The sequence below is a fragment of the Miniopterus natalensis genome, chromosome 2 (genome assembly GCF_054644295.1).
Source record: "Miniopterus natalensis isolate mMinNat1 chromosome 2, mMinNat1.hap1, whole genome shotgun sequence".
Classification (NCBI taxonomy): domain Eukaryota; kingdom Metazoa; phylum Chordata; class Mammalia; order Chiroptera; family Miniopteridae; genus Miniopterus; species Miniopterus natalensis.
The window spans coordinates 167,338,378-167,356,419 of record NC_142082.1 but is presented as its reverse complement, the minus strand read 5'-3'; the positions used below and the strand labels follow the sequence as shown (position 1 = coordinate 167,356,419).

Sequence of the window (18,042 nt, the reverse complement as noted above, 5' to 3'; positions counted from 1 at the left end):
TACTTTTCTGCTACCACTCTTCGGACCTGATTTTTCCTTCTTTCTCTTTTCCTGCAGGATGCTCCCTGCCTCCTCCAACAAAACACATATGGTTGTAACACAGCTATCTAATAACAGAGTGAGAACCATTTAAAGATATAAAATATACTAAAAAGTGCTATACTTCTGTATATTTCATATTCCTGTAACAGTAATAAGCAGCTCCTTCCGGGCTCTCTCTGGGCCATTCTGAATGACCAGGCTCCTCCCCAAGCTCCATTCCCCGGGGTCCTCTCCTTCCTGGAGCCTCTTTTTTCCATCCTAGTCCAAGGGAAAGCTTGGGGGGGGGGATCTCTGTTGAGATTCCATGAAGTAATCTCTGCTCAGGGTGCATGCACGTGTATTCTCCTACTTCTCGTCACCCTGCTTTCATCTGTCCCTCACCTCCATCACTCTCCTCCCTTTCTCCAGGCCTTTGTGCTCTTGCTTTTATGCTCCTTGATCCAAGCTTCAGCCCTGACGGCTTCCTCTCCTCTGAGCATCTTATTGCTCCATCTTCCTGGGGAGCCTCTGGCTCGAGAAGGTGGTTTCTTATTGGGCTTAGGAATTTTCATTGTCTTCCAAGTAACAGGGGCCCAGTGGAGAAGAGGACCCCAAATATCATGATCAGAGCCTCTGTCTTCCTTATGATCACCCCAGGGAAGGGGTGCTGCCGGCCACAGACAAATTCCAAATCCTGAGTTAACTAAACTCAGGGTTTTACTGCTTCCCTCTCTTTCCTTTTTCTTTTTTTAAAAAAATTTATTTTTCAGTTACAGGTGACATACAATATTATATTAGTGTCAGGTGTAAAACATAGCGATTAGACATTTATATATTTATATTCCTTACAAAGTGATCCCTCCAATAAGCCTAATACCCATCTGACACCATAGTGATTACAATACTACTGACTCTATTCCTTATGCTGTGTTTTATGTCCCCTTTACTGTTTTTATAACTGGAAATTTTTACTTCTTAATCTCTTTCTTGCCTTTTTTGCCCCTCCCCCCTCCCATCCCCCTCCCATCTGGAAACTATCAGTTTGTTTTCTGTTCTTCTCTTTCCTTTTCCAGCTCTTCCCACAAGGCTGGCTCCTATCTTTCCTGGTAGATCAGAGAGCAGGGATTCCTCCTGTTAATTCAAATAATTGGAGACTTTTAAATTCTTTGGCAAAAAAAAAAAAAAAAATCAAACAGAGTAATGGGGTTTTATCTTTATGCTTGAAAGGAGAAAAAGAGAATCCCAAAAGTACTCTTCTGGTCTAACAGACAATAATCTCACAAGTATTCATGCTTACTGAAAAGTAAAAGGTTAATTAAAAAAATTTTTTAAGAGTAATAAGTTATTGACCAACCAGACTTGCAGACTTTTGTTTTATAGACTACATGGTCATATAGCACTGGTCATATAGCAATCATCTCTGAAGTCTGAATGTTTTTAAAGATTCCTTTGTATAAATTACCCTCCAAAGATGATACAAATATAACATGGAACAGGATTATATATTTTCATGCCAGTGAGATTGAGTGTTTTTGATTCTCCATTTTATTAGAATCAACTGTATGAGCAGAATCATGCCTGATTTTCTGCAGCGCCAGGCTGAGGGAGTACATTCTGTCTTCCTCAGATTTATTTTGTTAGCATTTGTGAGGCTTACTTTTTAAACCGAAGCACCAGAATTTCATTACAGAAGATTTAGAAGGAACAAAGGGCAGGTCTGAGAAGATTAAAACGTACAAAAGAAAAGAGAAAGTTAACAAATGTAATATGGGGCACATTATGTCTTTCATGTGCGAGTAGGAGTCAGGTCCCCTCACTCCAGAGCAAGTGAGGGGGCTTGGCCCAGGTGAGGCAACAGGGCTGTGGCTGGGAAAGGCTCCAGGGGCAGGAGGAACAGAAAGTTACTGGAAATACAGTAATTACCAACATGACTTTAAAAAACATCTCTAGAGTAGATACCACTTGAGGTCTGGCTTAGGGATGACCAAAATATTGGAGCCAGTTTTTACTCCAGCTGAGGCTTGTTATTTCTGAGACCAGGAACACCTTGGGGAGGGGAGCAGGTCTGAGGGAGAGTTAGTGCTCTTTTCTTAATTTTATCATCACAAAAGGCATTTGCTCAGCTTGATCTGTCTGGCAGCACAAGGTGGGTGCTGGGATTGGCTGTGGGGGCTATAGCTCTGAGCCTGCACCACGTCCCTGAGCTCCAAGCTCTACAAGTGGGCTGTTCTCTCATTGTGTGATACCTGGATCATAATCAGGTTGGAAGCCACTTGAGTGTCTCAGATATTTCTACCATTGCTCCCCTGAACAATGAGTACACAGGGCAGACTCCAGAAAGCCTAATTAAGACTAAAAGAATGTAACTTAAATTTGAGCTATTGCTCATTTCAAGATAGTTTGCAGTTTCAGGTAAGCCAAATTAACTGCCCACTTGAAAAAAAAAAAAAAAGGCAGTACTATTTGAAGGAACATCACAGAATCCATAGTCTTTATAATGTATCAATCATCATGTCCAGGATACAATCCAAAATTACTCCAAATATAAAGAAACAGAAAAACATAAAACATGCTCAAGAGAAAAGACAACAGAGCCCATCCCCCAAGGTGACCAAGATGTTGGCTTCAGTACCCAAGAATTTTAGCACATAAAGATGCAAAGAAAAATATGCTCATATTAAAAAAAAAGATAGGAACATAAGCAGAGAAATAGAAACTTTTTAAAAAAAGAAACAAATGTAAATTCTAGAACTGAAAGATGCAATATATGAAATTTAAAAAATTGCCAGAGGGGCTTAATAGAACAATGGAGTTGGCAGAAGAAAGAGTCAGTGACCTTGAAGAGAGATAAATTAGAAAGAACAGGGAAATAAATTTTTTTTTAAAATGAGCAGAAACTCAGGGTCCTGTGGGACAATATGAAAAACACACTCTAATATGTGTGTTCTTGGAGTCCTAGAAGGCGAGAAGAGAATGAGGCAGAAAAAAATTTCAAAGAAATAATGGTTGGAAATTTCCCAGCTGTTGAAAAAGGCATTTATCTTCAGGTTCAAGATGCTCAGTAAACTCAAAACAGGATTGAAAATAAACAAGAAAGCACACATAGGTCCATCATAGTCACATTGTCGAAAACCAAAGATAAAAATCTGGAAGGCACCCAGAGAAAAAGAACACACAGCAAACATAGAACCACATTTTATTTAAAAAAATATATATATCTTTATTGATTTCAGAGAAAGGACAGGAGAGGGAGAGAAAGAGATACAAACACCAATGATGAGAGAGCCATTGATCAGTTGATCAATGCCCCCTGCATGCCTCCAACTGGGGGTCGAGCTCGCAACCTGGGCATGTGCCCTGACCGTGAATCGAACCTCAGTCTCCTGGATCCTAGGTCGATGCTCAACTGCTGAGCCACACCTGGCCGGGCAGAACCACATTTTCAATGCCACTGCTTTCTCATCAAACACAACACAGACGAGAAGGCAGTGGAACAGCTTCTTTAAAACATTGAAAAAAAAACAAATCATCAACTCAGAGTTGCTTTTTCAGCGAAAATATTCTTCAAGAATGAAGATGAAATAAAACCATCTTCAGATAAAAAGAAAACTTAGAGGCTTTGTCATCAGCAGACCTGCATTATGAGAGACGCTAAAGTTCTTCAGGCTGAAGGGAAAGGAATTCAGATGGAAGAACAGAGCTGCTGGATGGATAAAGAGAAATGGTAAATTTGTAGGTAAATATAAAATATATATTTTTTCTGCCCTGGTCGGTGTTGCTCATTGGTTAGAGCATTGGCCTGTGCATAGAAGGGCCGCGGGTTCCATTCCTGGACAAGGACATGTACCTGGGTTACGAGTTCAATCCCTGGCCCCAGTTGGGGAGCATGCAGGAGGTAACCAGTTGATGTATCTCTCTCACATTGATGTTTCTCTCTCTCTCTCTCCCTCCCTTCTATCCACTCTCACTAAAATTCAATGGAAAAAAATATCCTCAGGTGAGGATTAACAACAACAAATATATATATAATTTTTTTTTTCTTAATGTCTTTAAAATACATATACTGGTTTAAAGTAAAAATTATAACATTGTATTGTTGAATTTATAACATGTGTAGATGTAATATACATGGAAACTGTAGCATAAAGGATGGGGGGAACTTACATGGTTACCAAGTTTTGTCATCCAATATTAAGTCTAAAAAGACTCAAAAATGAAGGATGCAGCTCTTTACAGAGCAATGGTTTTCTACTTGTGGTCTGGAAAGCGCTGGGGGTCCCTGAGATCCTTCCAGGGGGCTTATGAGGCCAAAATTATTTTCATAATAATACTAAGATGTTATTTGCTGTTTTTTCTCTCTTTCTCTCATGAGTGTACTAGGGAGTGACCAGAGGCTACGTGAGGTATGATGACATCGTCTCTTCACAACTAATGGAACATGTGCTTATGTATCCTTGTGTTTGACATTTCTGTTTTAATTTTTTATACAGTGAATATAAAAATAGATACAGCCTACATAGACAGAAGCTCTTTGGGGTTCTTGATAATATTTAAGAGTATAAAGTTTAAGAATAGCTGCCCTAGAGTGACCATTAAAAGAGAAAAAATTTAAAAAGGCAGAAAGGTATAAAGGCCAATAGATAAATTAAAATGGAATTCTGAACTCTAAACTGGTTTAATTTGGGGGACTTTTTTCTAGAAGGGTGACCTATTAGAAATCGTCCTCATTTATCTGTGATGGAGGGGTTTCCTGGGACATGAGGCTTTCAATCCTAACACTGGTCCAGTCCCAGGCAAACCAGGACAGCTGGTTATTTCTAGTCCTGCAATCATCTGTTTTGTTCCCCTTTCCCTTAGCTAATGTGAGCCCATAATGAACCAATGCGACATCTGCTCTATGTATGGGTCCCCAAATATAGATTAAGGGGACTGAATAAAGGAAATAAAAGAAACAGTCTATAAAATTGTAAGTACACTATGTTTACAAAAAATAGAAAACATGAGAACAATCTAAAATAAGCATGACTACATTAGAGTATAGGGCTTTGGGTGATTTAAAAAATGTTTCTCTGTTTAGTGAAATTACTGTAATGTTATTAAATCACTTTAAGAATTATAAACTAAATGTATTTAAAATGATCACTGTGACCAGATGGCCCCTTCTAAGATGGACAAGATTAAAAGGATGAGGTCATGGATCCTGAAGATGATGCTTAGACCCTGGCTCCAGAGACATCTTTAACACATGTGATTAATGAAGAACTTTTTGCTCTCAGATATAAGCTTAGACCAGGCAGGATCCTTTGATTTATTTATTTTATTATTTTATTTTAAAAATTTATCTTTATTGTCAAAAGTATTACAGGTGTCCCATCCCCCCCCCCAATTGACCCCCTCCACTTCACTCCCAACCCCTCCCCTGACCTTCACCCCTTTATTGACTGTGTCCATGGGTTCTGCATATAACTTCTTTGGTTAATCTCTTCCCACCCTCCACCCCCCCTTCCTTTTTTCCTCTGAAATATGATCATCTGTTGCATACGTCAATGTCTCTGGATCTATTTAGTTCATCAGATTCTTTGTTCATTAGCTTCTTCTTAAAGAAGACCCTTCAATATCTCCTGTAATGCTGGTTTAGTAGTGATGAACTCCTTTAGCTTTTTCTTATCTGTGAAGCTCTTTATCTAACCTTCAGTTCTAAATGATAACTTTGCTGGGTAGAGCAATCTAGGTTGTAGTTCCATGTTTTTCATCACTTTGGATATTTCTTGCCACTTCCTTTGGCCTGCAAAGTTTCTGTTGAGAAATCAGCTGACAGTTGTATGAGTGCTCCCTTGTAGGTAACTAACTGCTTTTCTCTTGCTGCTTTTAAGAGTCTCTCTTTGTCTTTAACCTTTGGCATTTTAATTATGATGTGTCTTGCTGTGGGCCTCTTTGGGTTCCTCTTGTTTGGGACCCTCTGTGCTTCCTGGACTTCTAAGTCTATTTCTTTCTCCAGGTAGGGGAAGTTTTCTGTAATCATTTTTTTTCAAATAAGTTTTCAATTTCTTCCTCTCTTTCTTCTACTTCTGGCATCCCAATAATACGAATGTTGGACCTCTTGAAGTTATCCCAGGGGCTCCTTATACTATCTTCATATTTGTGGATTCTTTTTTCTTTTTGCTCTTCTGGTTGGGTGTTTTTTGTTTCTTCATGTTCCAAATTGCTGATTTGATTCTTAGCATCCTCTACTCTACTGTTGATTCCCTGTAAATTATTTTTCAGTTTGTGTAGCCTTCATTTCAAATTGGTACTTTATTATGTCATCGATTTTCTCAGTTGTTTTTGTAATAATATGCTTGTGCATCCTTATAACCATAATTCTGAACTCTGTATCTGTTAGCTTGCTTGGTTCTATTTCATTTAGTCCCTTTTCTGGAGATTTCTTCTGTTCTTTCCTTTGTGACATGTTTCTTTGCCTCCACATTTTGGCTGCTCCCAGGTGTTTCTTTCTATGTATGAGGTAGAGCTGCTATGTCTCCTGGAATTTGTAGAGTGGCTTTGTGTAGTAGGTGTCCTGTAGGGTCCAGTGCCTCAGCCTCCCCAGTCATCTGAGCTGGGCCTTCCAGGTGCTCCCCTGGGTGGGCTGTGTGCACTGTCTTATTGTAGTTGAGCCTTGGTTGCTGTTGGCGTCCCTGGGAGGAATTGATCCCCAGACCAATCAGCTGTGAGGACCAGCTGCAACTACGGCCAGAGAACTGCTGTGCTGGAGACACCCCTATGGAGCAGGATTTACTTCAGTGGGGCTTTGGCATTCACCAAGTGTGCCCCTTGAGTGTGTCACTTATGGATGTGGTAGGTTGTAATACAGCGTGGTCGAGTCTGACCACCAGGTGCACTGTCTCTGGGGCCGCCCGGGAGGTGCAAAGTCAGCCTGTGCCAGTGCCTTGCCCAGGGCCACCCAGCATGAGCTACACAGCAAACCATAGTTGGCTGCTACTTGTGCTGGGCTTGGTGTTGTCCAGGAGAGGCCAAGCTATGAGCCAATGCAGCTGCCGCTAGTGCCAGGCCTGGGGCCACTTATCAAGCCCTATGGGGCCTGCTGCTGCTTGTTTGAGAGATTTTAGGAAAGTCTTAAGCATGAGGCTAGAGAGGTCACTTGCACAGAAAAGGCACTGGAAATGACCTGCAGGTGGGGAGGGGCGGGGCCTTGGGGAATCACCGGGGCAGGGCCAGAGGTGAGTCAGGTGCTGGCGATTCAAATATGGCACCTGCGTTTGGGGTCTGTGCGGGGGCGGGGGGGGGCGGGGGAGGACTCGCCAAAGGAGCCATGGCCTCTGCCAGCCCTTCTGCTTTGGAGGAAGCCACCCCTCCACCTCTCGCGTGGATCTCAGGCAGGTTAGTTCCTCCCCGAGTGTCCCAGGTCCTTTCAGGCTGCTGCCCAGCGCTGGGCTCAGACGGAGCGTCCGAGTGAGTCCGTGCGCTGGCCCTTTAAGAGGAGCTGCTGGGGCTCCCGCAGCCTCCGTGACCCTCGTGGACAGTCCCCTCTGGTTTCACAGCCTGGAGTTGTGGGGACGTCTCTTCCTAGCCCTGGAGCCCTAGGCTGGGGGCCTGTTGTGGGGCTGGGACCCCTCTCTCCTCTGGGAAACCTCCTCCGGCGAGATTCCCTCCCAGGTTTAACCCGAAGCACCGGGTGTGGGCCCGAGGCCGCCTCTCCAATTCAGCCCTGATCGGCCCGCATCTCCGTCCCTCCTACTGGTCTCGGTGCTTCTTCAGTTCCCTGGTTGTGGGGCTTCTGTTCAGCCAGATTTCAGGAGGCTCTGAGTGACGGTGGTTCTGTATTTTAGTTGCGATTTTGATGTGGTTGCGGGAGGCGGCGGGTGCAGCTGTTACCTGCGCCAACATCTTGTTTCCTTCTACCAGGCAGGATCCTTTTAACCCTGGGGAGCTTATGTCTGAAGACACCTGATGTCCTGCCTCAACTTTCCCCCTCGGTTGAATTTTGTTTCTCATTAACTGAGAAGGGGCAGAGGGCAGAAGCAGGGAGAGGGGACAGTCTTCAAAGTTGTGATGTGGGGGGGGAGGTTGGAGAGGAAGCAGAACTACGTGGGTGTGAGTGTAGGAAGTGCCCAAACATGTTTTCAGAATTTGGATTTTTATCTTTGCTTTTATTTTTGAAGTTCCTATTGGTGCTGCCACCTGCTGTCCTGCATGGGGAAGGACCCATTGGGGGGTTTGGTTCCAGGCCAGGGAGGTTTTCCTGCAGCCTTCATTAGATATTAAAGAGGAAGGAAAGAGGACACCTGTCTACCCCTGGACATCACTCTTTAGACTTCTAGAGGGGCAGACGCTGAGATGTGGGCCCCTGGTGCTGGGTGCTCAGATGGTGCCTGGGCTTAGGGATGGAATGGAAGGGCCTGACACTACTGTAGAGCCATACCATTTTGTGGCTGGTCAGGGTTTTACTGCCACTAAGTCACCCATTCCTTATTTATTTATTTACTTTTTTTGCCAGCTTGGCAAAAATTGAGGCTATGGTCCTAGGATGAGGGTCATATGTGATGAAGTTCAAGGTTGAAGGGCTTGTATTATTGTCTGTGTTAATTGTCTGTTGTGTAATGAACCACACACTTAGCACTTTAAAACAATACATGTATTATTTCACAAAATTTCTGAGGAAATCAGAAGAGCTTAGTTGGCTGGTTTTGGGTCAGGGTCTTTCACAAGGTCAGGGCTGTGCTCATCTGAAGGCTTGACTGGGGCCGAGGGGGCTGCCCTCTGGAGGCCTCAGTTCCTTGACACATGGCTCTCTTCATCGGACACTTGAGTGTCCTCATGACATGGCAGCTGACTTTCCTCAGAGTAATCTACGATAGAAAGAGCACAGCTGAGACCAAAATGTCTTTTTAAAAAGATTTTTGTTTTATTTTGGTAAGAATACTTAACATGAGATCTATCTTCTTAACAAATTTTGAGTGTACAGTATTGTCAGCTATAGGCACAACATTGTATAGAAAATCTAAAATGTCTTTTATAACCTAACCTTGGAGGTGACATAGTATCACCTCTGCCATATTCAATTGGTCACACACACCAACCCTGATACAGTGTGGAAGGAGCCAACACACGGATGGGACTGCCAGGGAACAGGGATCACTGGGGCTATCTCAGAGGCTGGCTATCACAGAGGTAGACGTATTATTTTAGTATAATAAATGCAGAAGATCAGTTAGCAGGATGTTATTTTTGCTAGGTAGGGCTGTACTTCAGGTGGGTTAACCTGAAGCCACAGTGCCCTTGGTGACCCTGGCCCTCTATCTCCTCCTCCACCTTAAGATCTGAAGGGCCCCTTCACCCATGGCCATCAAGGAGCAGGACTGCATAAATGAAAGAACAACCCACAGGAGACAAAACAGAAGAGGAGGTGGGGCTTTAGTGGGATAGCAAAGGGTTAGAAAGGACCAAGAAGCTGTGGAAAAGGAAAGGGGATGGGCAGGAAGGAGAAGCCCTTCCCAACCTAAGAGAGGGTAAACACAGTGTGAGCCCGAGAATCTACGACAGGTTCCACACCAGCAGATTGTCCAAGTACAGAGGCTGGAGTACAGAGGCTGGAGATTCCAGTTCCAAAGCTCCCAGCCCTGGGGCTTTGGGTGGACTTTCAAGCCTTAAGTCAAGTCCTTCAGTAAAGGACTCTTGAAACATACTGTGAATGTGCCTTGCTTGCTGATAGCAAGGCAGTTCTGCTATATCCTGCACCGTCCCTTCTGAAACGAGGAGTTTATAGGTGAGGTTGCGTTTGTATTTCAGATAATTGACTTATATATTACTCTGTTCTAGTCCCCTTTGTGTCCGCCAAGACTTTAATACATCCTTATTAAAATGGTGCACCCTTGTCCCATCTGTGCTACTCAGAAAAAAAAGGAGTAGTGGGAAAGAAAAGGGGGAGGTGAGCGGCAGCGTTGGTGAGGGGAGCCATCAGGAGGAGGAGGAGAGTGCTCTGCGATCTAGCTGTCTCTTTCCTGTTGAGGCTCTATCTCCATCAGGGAGCTCAAAGGATAAGCTTTATTAAGCACAACAATAGTTTTCTTACAGCTGGGTCAAGGACAGGGAGCCAGAGTTTTCTGAAAATAGCCGGGAAGAAGAGGGGGTGGGAGTGGAAGGCCAGAGAGTAGATCGTTCACAGACATCAAGGCAGAACAGGCCAGTCCTGTGAGGAAACAAAGTCACACAGAGTGAAATCACTTGCGCAAGATCACAGTGACTCCTCAAGCAGTGCTTTTAGCTCTGCCCTGCCCTCCTGCCTGAGTCAATGAATACCCACAGCTATTGTCACATGCATGAAGCAAAGAGAGGAAGGTGCTGGCTCTCAGCAGTCTTCTGGAACAGGGGATAAAGAGGCCACACCGACAATACAAACCTCTCTCCCCACACACTGTACATAGAAGAGACGTGTGCAAGACAGGCTCATGAGGGTCACATACATTCTTGCTAAAGGAAAACTGCAGTTGACACACAAGTTGACTCTCTGCCTCCTGATTCATATCCTCAGTAGGGAGGACTAGTGAGGTGGGGGGAGGCAGGAGGCTCGCTACCAGATAGATGATGGGTCAGGAAGCCCTTGAGACCACGGAGGTGCCATTGTTGTTGCTGGAAGGGTGAGTCTGGAAGGTCAGCTTCATCTCATGGCCCTGGAATCTAAATGGCCTCTGGTGAGCGTTGATATTCAGTGTGCAGCACAGGGGCCCACAAAGCCAGGCCAGAGCCATTCTGTGGACTCAGAAATCCTCTCTCTGAAATCAATAAAGATATATTAAAAAAAAAAATTTCTGGACTGGGATTTAAGAAAGGAGGAGGAGAACCTGGTAGGTGCTGGTTTTGGCCCCTGGCCAGGCAGGGCCATTGCTTGTGCCTCTGGCCTCAGTGGCCTTGGCTACCATCTTTGTTTCTTTCTTTCTGCTCGCCATACAAACCCAGGTTGGCTACATCAGAGACCTACACAGAGCCCATTAATTTGTCCACTGGGCCCCCTCATCCTTTTACCTCCTGCTGTACCCTGCAAGATCTTTTCCATCCTCACCTGTCCATAGTCATGACATGGCCTTGGGTGGCTCTAGGTCAGTGCTCAGGGACCCTGATGACATGGGTGCTGTCATGATTGAGAGGGTTATGGTGGGGGGAAGTTGGAAGTCCTCTGCTTCAGAGGACACATACCTGTTCCTGTCCTCCTGTCCACTGCTGGCCAGTTTCTTGTGAGCAGAGGTATCTGGGTTAACCTAAGGGATCATTTGGCATTCAGGTTAGAAGGTTGTTGGTAACCATATGGTGCTATCTCAGCCAGGTGGAGTGGCAGTGGGATAGGGGCCTGGCATAGGGCTGGCTTAGATGGGTGCAGTTATTCCATCTCACATGGAAATAAACATCTTGGATTCCTGATCATTTCCCTGGGATCTAAGACTCTGGTCAAGAAAAATCAAAGTCAGTTTTGGGATTCACAGCTTTGTGTTCCCCTAGAAGGGCTGGGGTGAGACCTATCTTGGGACCCAACCATCCATCTATGGCTGTTGCCTTCTCTCCTATCTTTTCTTTACTCACATGTTGGTAGCCCTAGTGACCATCTCTTCTATCTGAAGATGAATGGAGCAGCCTGATTTGAATGAGGGTAGGGGTCTTGTCAGAGTGAGTATACAGGCTGGGAATTTGTGTGTGTGAGTGAGTGAGTGTGTATGTGTGTCTAGTGGGAATGGAATATCTGAGAAGGTGGCAGAGGAGAGAGGACAACTTGGCTCCTGCTGTTGTGAGAAGCGCCCCTTGCTGCCCATAAAGGAAACAGCAGCCCAAGCTCCTCATATTGTCAGTAGGTCCAGGCTCCCACCCTTTGTAAATGCCTCTGAGGTTACTCAGTCCTCCTCTGGTTGCTTGTGTTTCTTGGGAGTCTTCAGGCCTCTTGCTCCTGGAGGGGTGAGGTTGAATGGAGGATGTGGACCTGCAGTGTGGATGCTCATGTCACAGGAGTTTTGGGGGATTGAGGCTGCTTTCACTTGGGCCTGCCAGTCACCATGGAGGCCTCCAAGTTTTTGGATCAGGCCCTCTGGCAAGACTCCAGTGAGGGATACTGAACTGACATAAAGAGCACAGAGAATAGTCCTGTGCGGAGAGGCTTGGATGTGCACCGTGAACTCAGAGTGGCTAGGACACTGCATTGACCTGGTGACTTAGGCAAATGGGTGAATACACATGGAGCATCGTCCTTCAGCTTCTCTTTACCTTGGAAAGGGACAAGGTAGGGCCCAGCAGTGCTTGGAGCTTCTGCTGGGCAGCTTGTCTGAGAGGAGGGTTCTCCACTCCCCACTTTGCTGGAGTCATCTGCAGAGATGGGCAGTGAATAAGCTCTTCAGTTCCACTCTGAGCTCTTTTCTTGCTCTTTTCCAAATGCAGTCCAGGGTGTGTGGTAGGGTCAGTGTTGCAAGCTTTGTTTTTCTTTGCTAGAGCCCCAGTGACTGTTCAGAATGTGTAGGGAGCCTAGCCATTGCAGGAAGAAGTGGGCAGAAGTGTTCATTTAATGAGCACAGGCCAGGGACTTTCCAACAATCACCCCTCTCCACCCCAGCCAAACTCTGTCCCCACCCTACACTGAGCCCTCTTCTCTCTGACTCTTGTCCCACAGTACTTTTATTCTGAAAGAACCAAGGCCACTGGAGGTAGGGAGGTGCCAGAGGTTAGAGCTGGCCCTGAACCTGAGTAGGCCCTATCCTTCTGGGCTGTTTTCCCGGGTAGTGATTCCAGGGCCCTAAGGGAAGGGCCTTGCTATTCTCAGTTCTCCCCCTTACCTTCTGTCCCCAGTCTTTCTGGCCTTTAAGCAGAGGGTCTTTATAGCCAGGCCTGTTGGTCTTTTTCCTACTGTTGCCTTCACACCCCCATGACCCTCATCTTTCTAGCCCTTGGCCTTGTATCTTCCATGTGCTTCCCTTTTCAGTCTTTTCTGGCCTTCTTGCTGCCTGCCCTTCTCAAAGCAGACATGGAGGCCAGGCCACTATTTGGAAGCTTCTCAGCCTCCCCTAGTACTGTACAGAGGGTCTTACACAGTCACCTCCTTCCCCAACATGTAGGATAAAAGTATAAGATAACCAAATGTAGTTTGTATTAGAAGGTTTATGACTAATTTTTATTGAGATAAAAAATACATTGGTATGCATGCATCTTAATGCACACTTTGATGAGATTGTACAGATTTATATACCCACACAACTTTTAATCACATGGTGCCATTTCCAGAAGGTTCCATGATGCTACTTCCCAGTCTATACCCATTCCCCAGAAGCTACCACTATTTTTAATTTTGACAGTTTGACCTCATCTTGAACTTGAACTTGATATATGCAATATGTAAAAAAAAAGGATAGCCAGAAGCATACAGATGTTGGTAAACTGAACTCTGTGTGGGTGGGGCCATGCCTTGGGCCTGGTTCTGTTGAACATTTTTCCAAAATAAGGACAAAGACATGGACAAAAAGACTCTACCATTAGTTCCTGTTTAAATTCTTGAACCCATCACACAGTTTTTCAAAACCACTAGGATAGAGTTTTCACTAACCCTCAAATACTCAAAGCTTAATTCTCTTTTATTTTTTTATTTTTATTTTTATTATTATTTTTTCTTATATATCTTTATTGATTTCAGAGAGAGGAAAGGAGAGGGAAAGCTAGAAACATCAATGATGAGTGAGTCACTGATCAGCTGCCTCGAGCCCGCAACCCGGACATGTGCCCCGACCAGGAATCGAACCCTGAACAGCTGGATCCTAGGTCGACGCTCAACCGCTGAGCCATACCCGGCTGGGCTTAATTCTCTTTTAGATGGAAAGTAAGAGGCGAAATGAACTAAAGAGAGCTGAGATTGGTTATTCTCTAGAGCCCTCTCCCCTTTGCCTGTTTCTTTCACCCAGGAGGCCAGACCTTGAACTGGATATAAGGTCACTATTGGGCAGTGGAGTGTGAGAAAAAAAGGACTTTGGCCTTGGGGGCTGCAAGTTATAGATTAACATGGGGAAATGTGAGGAGGGACTCAGGGAGAGGGTAAGTGGCCTGAGAAAGGGACTGATGACTTGGGACAATCTGGGCTTGAAGGGGCACAAGCAAGAGGAGTCTGAAGACTGACACTATCTGCAGGGACCCTCAGCTCCTCCTCTGCTACTTGACCTTCCTGAAGACCTGCTTGCACACTGCATCCCTTGCAGTTAGTTCCTGGGGAGAGAGTAGGAATGATTAGGAGAAAGAAAGTTCTTGCCAGTTGGAGCTGATTTCTCAAGGTCCTTCACCTCCATTTAATCCATCAGGATACATCAACTAGAGCATTTGATGTATGAGGGATTGTATCATTGTTCTAGACCCTCAACTTTTCACCCCAGAGGAAGGAAGATATCTGGGTCAGGGAATGTGAAATGGTGAAGTCTCTCCAGTTATGATTTATGGACATTCATTTGACTTGTAGCCAGGACCCACCTTGTCCAATCTATTTTTTCCTCTCTCTACTACCCCCAGTGCTTTTGTTTCCCTTCCTTGGCTGCCTTCTTTGGAGAGGGGGCAGGGGGTGGAGTAGTAGACTTATCTGATTTGGGCAACCCCTGGAAACCCCTCTCCCAGACATGCTCATTTGGGTCCCCTTTCCCAGACCTCACCCAGCTTACCAGGTACAAATTCTCTCCTTCCAGCCAGTGCCTCCAGCCTCGGTTAGGCACCTCCCCTTTCTGCACACAGACCAGCTGCTCCTCCTCCCAGGTTACTATGGTCTATAGGCAAGACAGGAATAAAGGAAGACTGAGGGGCAGTCCCATTCCCTCTGGCTGGCCTGCCCCCTTTTACACCGCAGCAGATACTGTCTTGCTCCAGCCCCTTCATTCTGAGTGAGAAGGCTGCTCTGACTTAGGACTCCTGTCCCCCACTCCTTAGGGCCACTGAGGGGAGCCCACAGTCTGTCTTCAGTGGGGCAGAGCAGGAATGGAACAGGATAACCTGGGTGAATTTGGGGAATGGGTGATGAAGAACAGAGACTTTGTCCTCTGAATACTTCTGGTCAACCTGGGGGCCTTTGGGAAAGAAGAGAGAAAGGTTGAGAGTTCCATCAGGGAATCTCTTTCCTCCTCTTTCTCAGTTTTAAGGACAGCTGAAGTGTCCCTGAGAATGAAGGATCAAGCCCCCAGAGTTAGAGCTGGGTGGACCTGAGCATTCTAATCAATATTTATTGAGGCCTTTCATAAGATAGACCTTGCTAAACAGGGAGCACTGAATCTTGATCAGATGGAGCAGTAAATAGGTATCCATGATACCAGGCAAAACTGTTGAGGATGGGAGTGAGGAGGGAAGAGCCAAATCTTCAAGGAAGTAAGGAGTTAATTAGATTGGAGCTAATGGGAAATTCCTGGCAAGGAGAGTAATGGCATAGAGGTAAGAAAGAGGGCAAATAGTTTTGAGGGGCTGTAACCTAATGTGTATGTGGGAAGGACCCTAGTGTGCTGTGTGAAACATATGGACCTTATCTGGAGTATAGTAGATTATTATTGAAAGGGTTTAAGTAAGGGAGTTACATAGTCACTTTTATATGTTAGATAGATCCTTGTGACTGTAGTATGCACAGTGGTTTAGAGGAGGGTTGATTGAGGGCTAATTTTGGACACCAGTTGAGAAATGAAGGCCTGAATTAGGATGGTGATCATGAGAAATGCTATGAGAGCCCTTTCATAGCCTTTCATGTTCAGTAGAAATATAATGGGAATGCAAGCCACGAATATAATTGAAAGAGTTCTAATAGCTACATTAGAAAAGTAAAAAGCAAAAAGTAAATTTAATATCAATAATATATTTAACCTAAATTATCCAAAATATTATAATTTTAGCATGTAATCAACATAAAAATTTCTGAGATGTTTTACATTATTTTTTTCTATTGTCTTAAAAACCCAGTGTGTATTTTACAGTTAATAGTACATCTCAATTTGGACTAGTTATATTTCAATTGTTTAATATCTACATATGGCTAGTAGCTACTATATGAGACAGTACAGAAAAGTAATAAAGACTTCTTGACCAATTAAATGTGGTGGACACATTTGTGCATGTGTGTGTGTGTGTGTGTGTATGTGTGTTCGGAGCCCAGAAGTGAGGGGACATGAGATATTGACTGTTACTCCTAAGTCTCAGGTCTTGCTAGTTATTGCCATTAATAGAGACAGTACATAGAAAAGCAGGAATAGGTTGGGGTAGGAAGATAATGACTTTGGGTTTAATCTTGGGACATGCAGATGTAAACATTTTGCAGGCAGTTAAAAACTTCACCCTGTAGCTCAGGAGGTAGCTCGGGCTGGAGAATACATGTCAAGGGCAGCCTATAGAGGGTAGCTGAAAGCATGGGCGTTGATGATTGGGCCCATGGATGGTGTACAGGTAAGAGAGAGAAAGTCAAGAACAAAATGCTGAGGAAAACCCCAGTTTGAGAGATTATAGGGGAACTACTGTCTGCAGAGAAGACCAAAAGGAACACACATGAAGCAGAAAGAAATGCAGGAAAATGGGGTTATAGAGGAGAATGGAAAAAAGACTGTGGTGATGAGTGGGGCCAAAGGCTAGAGGGTAAGCAAATGTTTGTTCATTGGCCAGAGGCTTGCCTGCTCTTTTAGTCCTTTTGGCTGGTGATAAGAGCTTGTCAGGGAGAGAGGGGGAGTGGGGGGCACCAGGAGTCTGTTATCCTGGGGACTCCACAGCCTGCTGTAGTCATTTCCCCTGGCTCTGGCTGAGTGAAGTCACTTTACTTTGCCCAGAATTGTTAAGAGGCACCTACCTGCTCATCCACATCCCCTCCCCCCAGCATGAGGAAAGGTACCTGGCATTTTCGTCCATCCACCATCCTTAAGTCTTCCTCAAACTCAACTCCCACCTCAAATTCTAAAATGTAGTTGCGAAAGACGCTGAGGGTCTTCACTGTCATGTGATTGCCCTGGTGGTCAATCTCCTTGTCTGGCTTGAGCAGCAGCGCTATCTTCCGCAGAGCCATGTTGATGTCTGTGGGGGTTATCTTTTAGCCCGTGTCCTTTTAGCCAGGGAGCCAGGGGTTCCCCCACCTGCAGCAGCCCCTTGAGGCTGTGAGTTTTCCCTCAGCTGGGTCTGGACTGTGGATTTACTCCCTCCTAGAAATACCCCTGGCTAGAGATGGATCCCAAGACAGATGCCAGCTCCTAAGCCTTCCCACATGGTCCAACCCCAGCATTCCCCCTTCTTAAAATGGGATGGGAAGGCAGGAAGGTAGAGGGAAAAAGAGGAATGAAAGGGATCTGGGAGGGTTGAGGCCATTACTTAGGGCTTGCAGGTAGTCCTCCATGTTCTTCTGTGAAACAAAGCAGTAGTAGCCGGTGAGGTTGGGAGGCATTGTCCAGGTTGACCAAGGTGAAGATCAAGATCTCAGGAGAATATAGGAGACAGGGTGAGGAGCGAGGGGTGTTGTCTGGCAGGTAGGGCTGAGAGACTCCAGGCAGACCTCTACACAGAGACAGGCTTGTGTGAAGTGTGTGCTTACCAGGCTTTTTATAGAGCTGGGGCCCTGCTGCAATAAGAGCTCCTACCAGACCTCCTCCCTCTCCTCATGATGAGTTTGTGGTGGTGTTTGCTGCCTGAGGGAGGGGCAGGGACTTGGCAAGTTGTGCTCGACCTCGGCTTTTCCCGCGGAAGGAACCTGGAGCAGGATCTGGTTTCCAAAGGTCAGTTTGGCTTCCAGCCCATTTCTGGCAGGCTTGGGAACCATTCCAGAGCCGTGGGGAGGTGGTGTTCCCGAGGAGGGAGCAGTCTTGCTGTGTGGAGTGTGGGCTCTTCCAGGCTCACCCAGGGATGAGTTCCAACAATATTCTGGGATCCTAGGACTGAGTCAGGGATCCTGAAAAGCATGAGGGGAGAGGTGGGGAAAGAAGGAGGACAGCCAGCTGGTCAAGAGCCAAAGTGAAGAAAATCCTACAGCGCTGGCCCCCACAACTACTCCAGACGGCTTCGCTGAGCTGCATT

At 45.4% G+C, this 18,042-nt stretch overlaps 1 protein-coding gene across 1 annotated transcript; it reads right to left on the bottom strand.

Moving 5' to 3' along the window:
* Window positions 1–14,187: 14,187 nt before the first annotated feature.
* On the bottom strand, window positions 14,188–17,416 carry RBP5 (retinol binding protein 5). The gene is made up of 4 exons (XM_016221762.2): window positions 17,344–17,416; window positions 16,874–17,052; window positions 14,685–14,786; window positions 14,188–14,241 (listed from the first exon to the last, which is right to left on the bottom strand). The coding sequence occupies exons 1-4, from the start codon at window positions 17,414–17,416 to the stop codon at window positions 14,188–14,190; spliced, it is 408 nt and encodes a 135-aa protein (XP_016077248.1).
* Window positions 17,417–18,042: the final 626 nt, after the last annotated feature.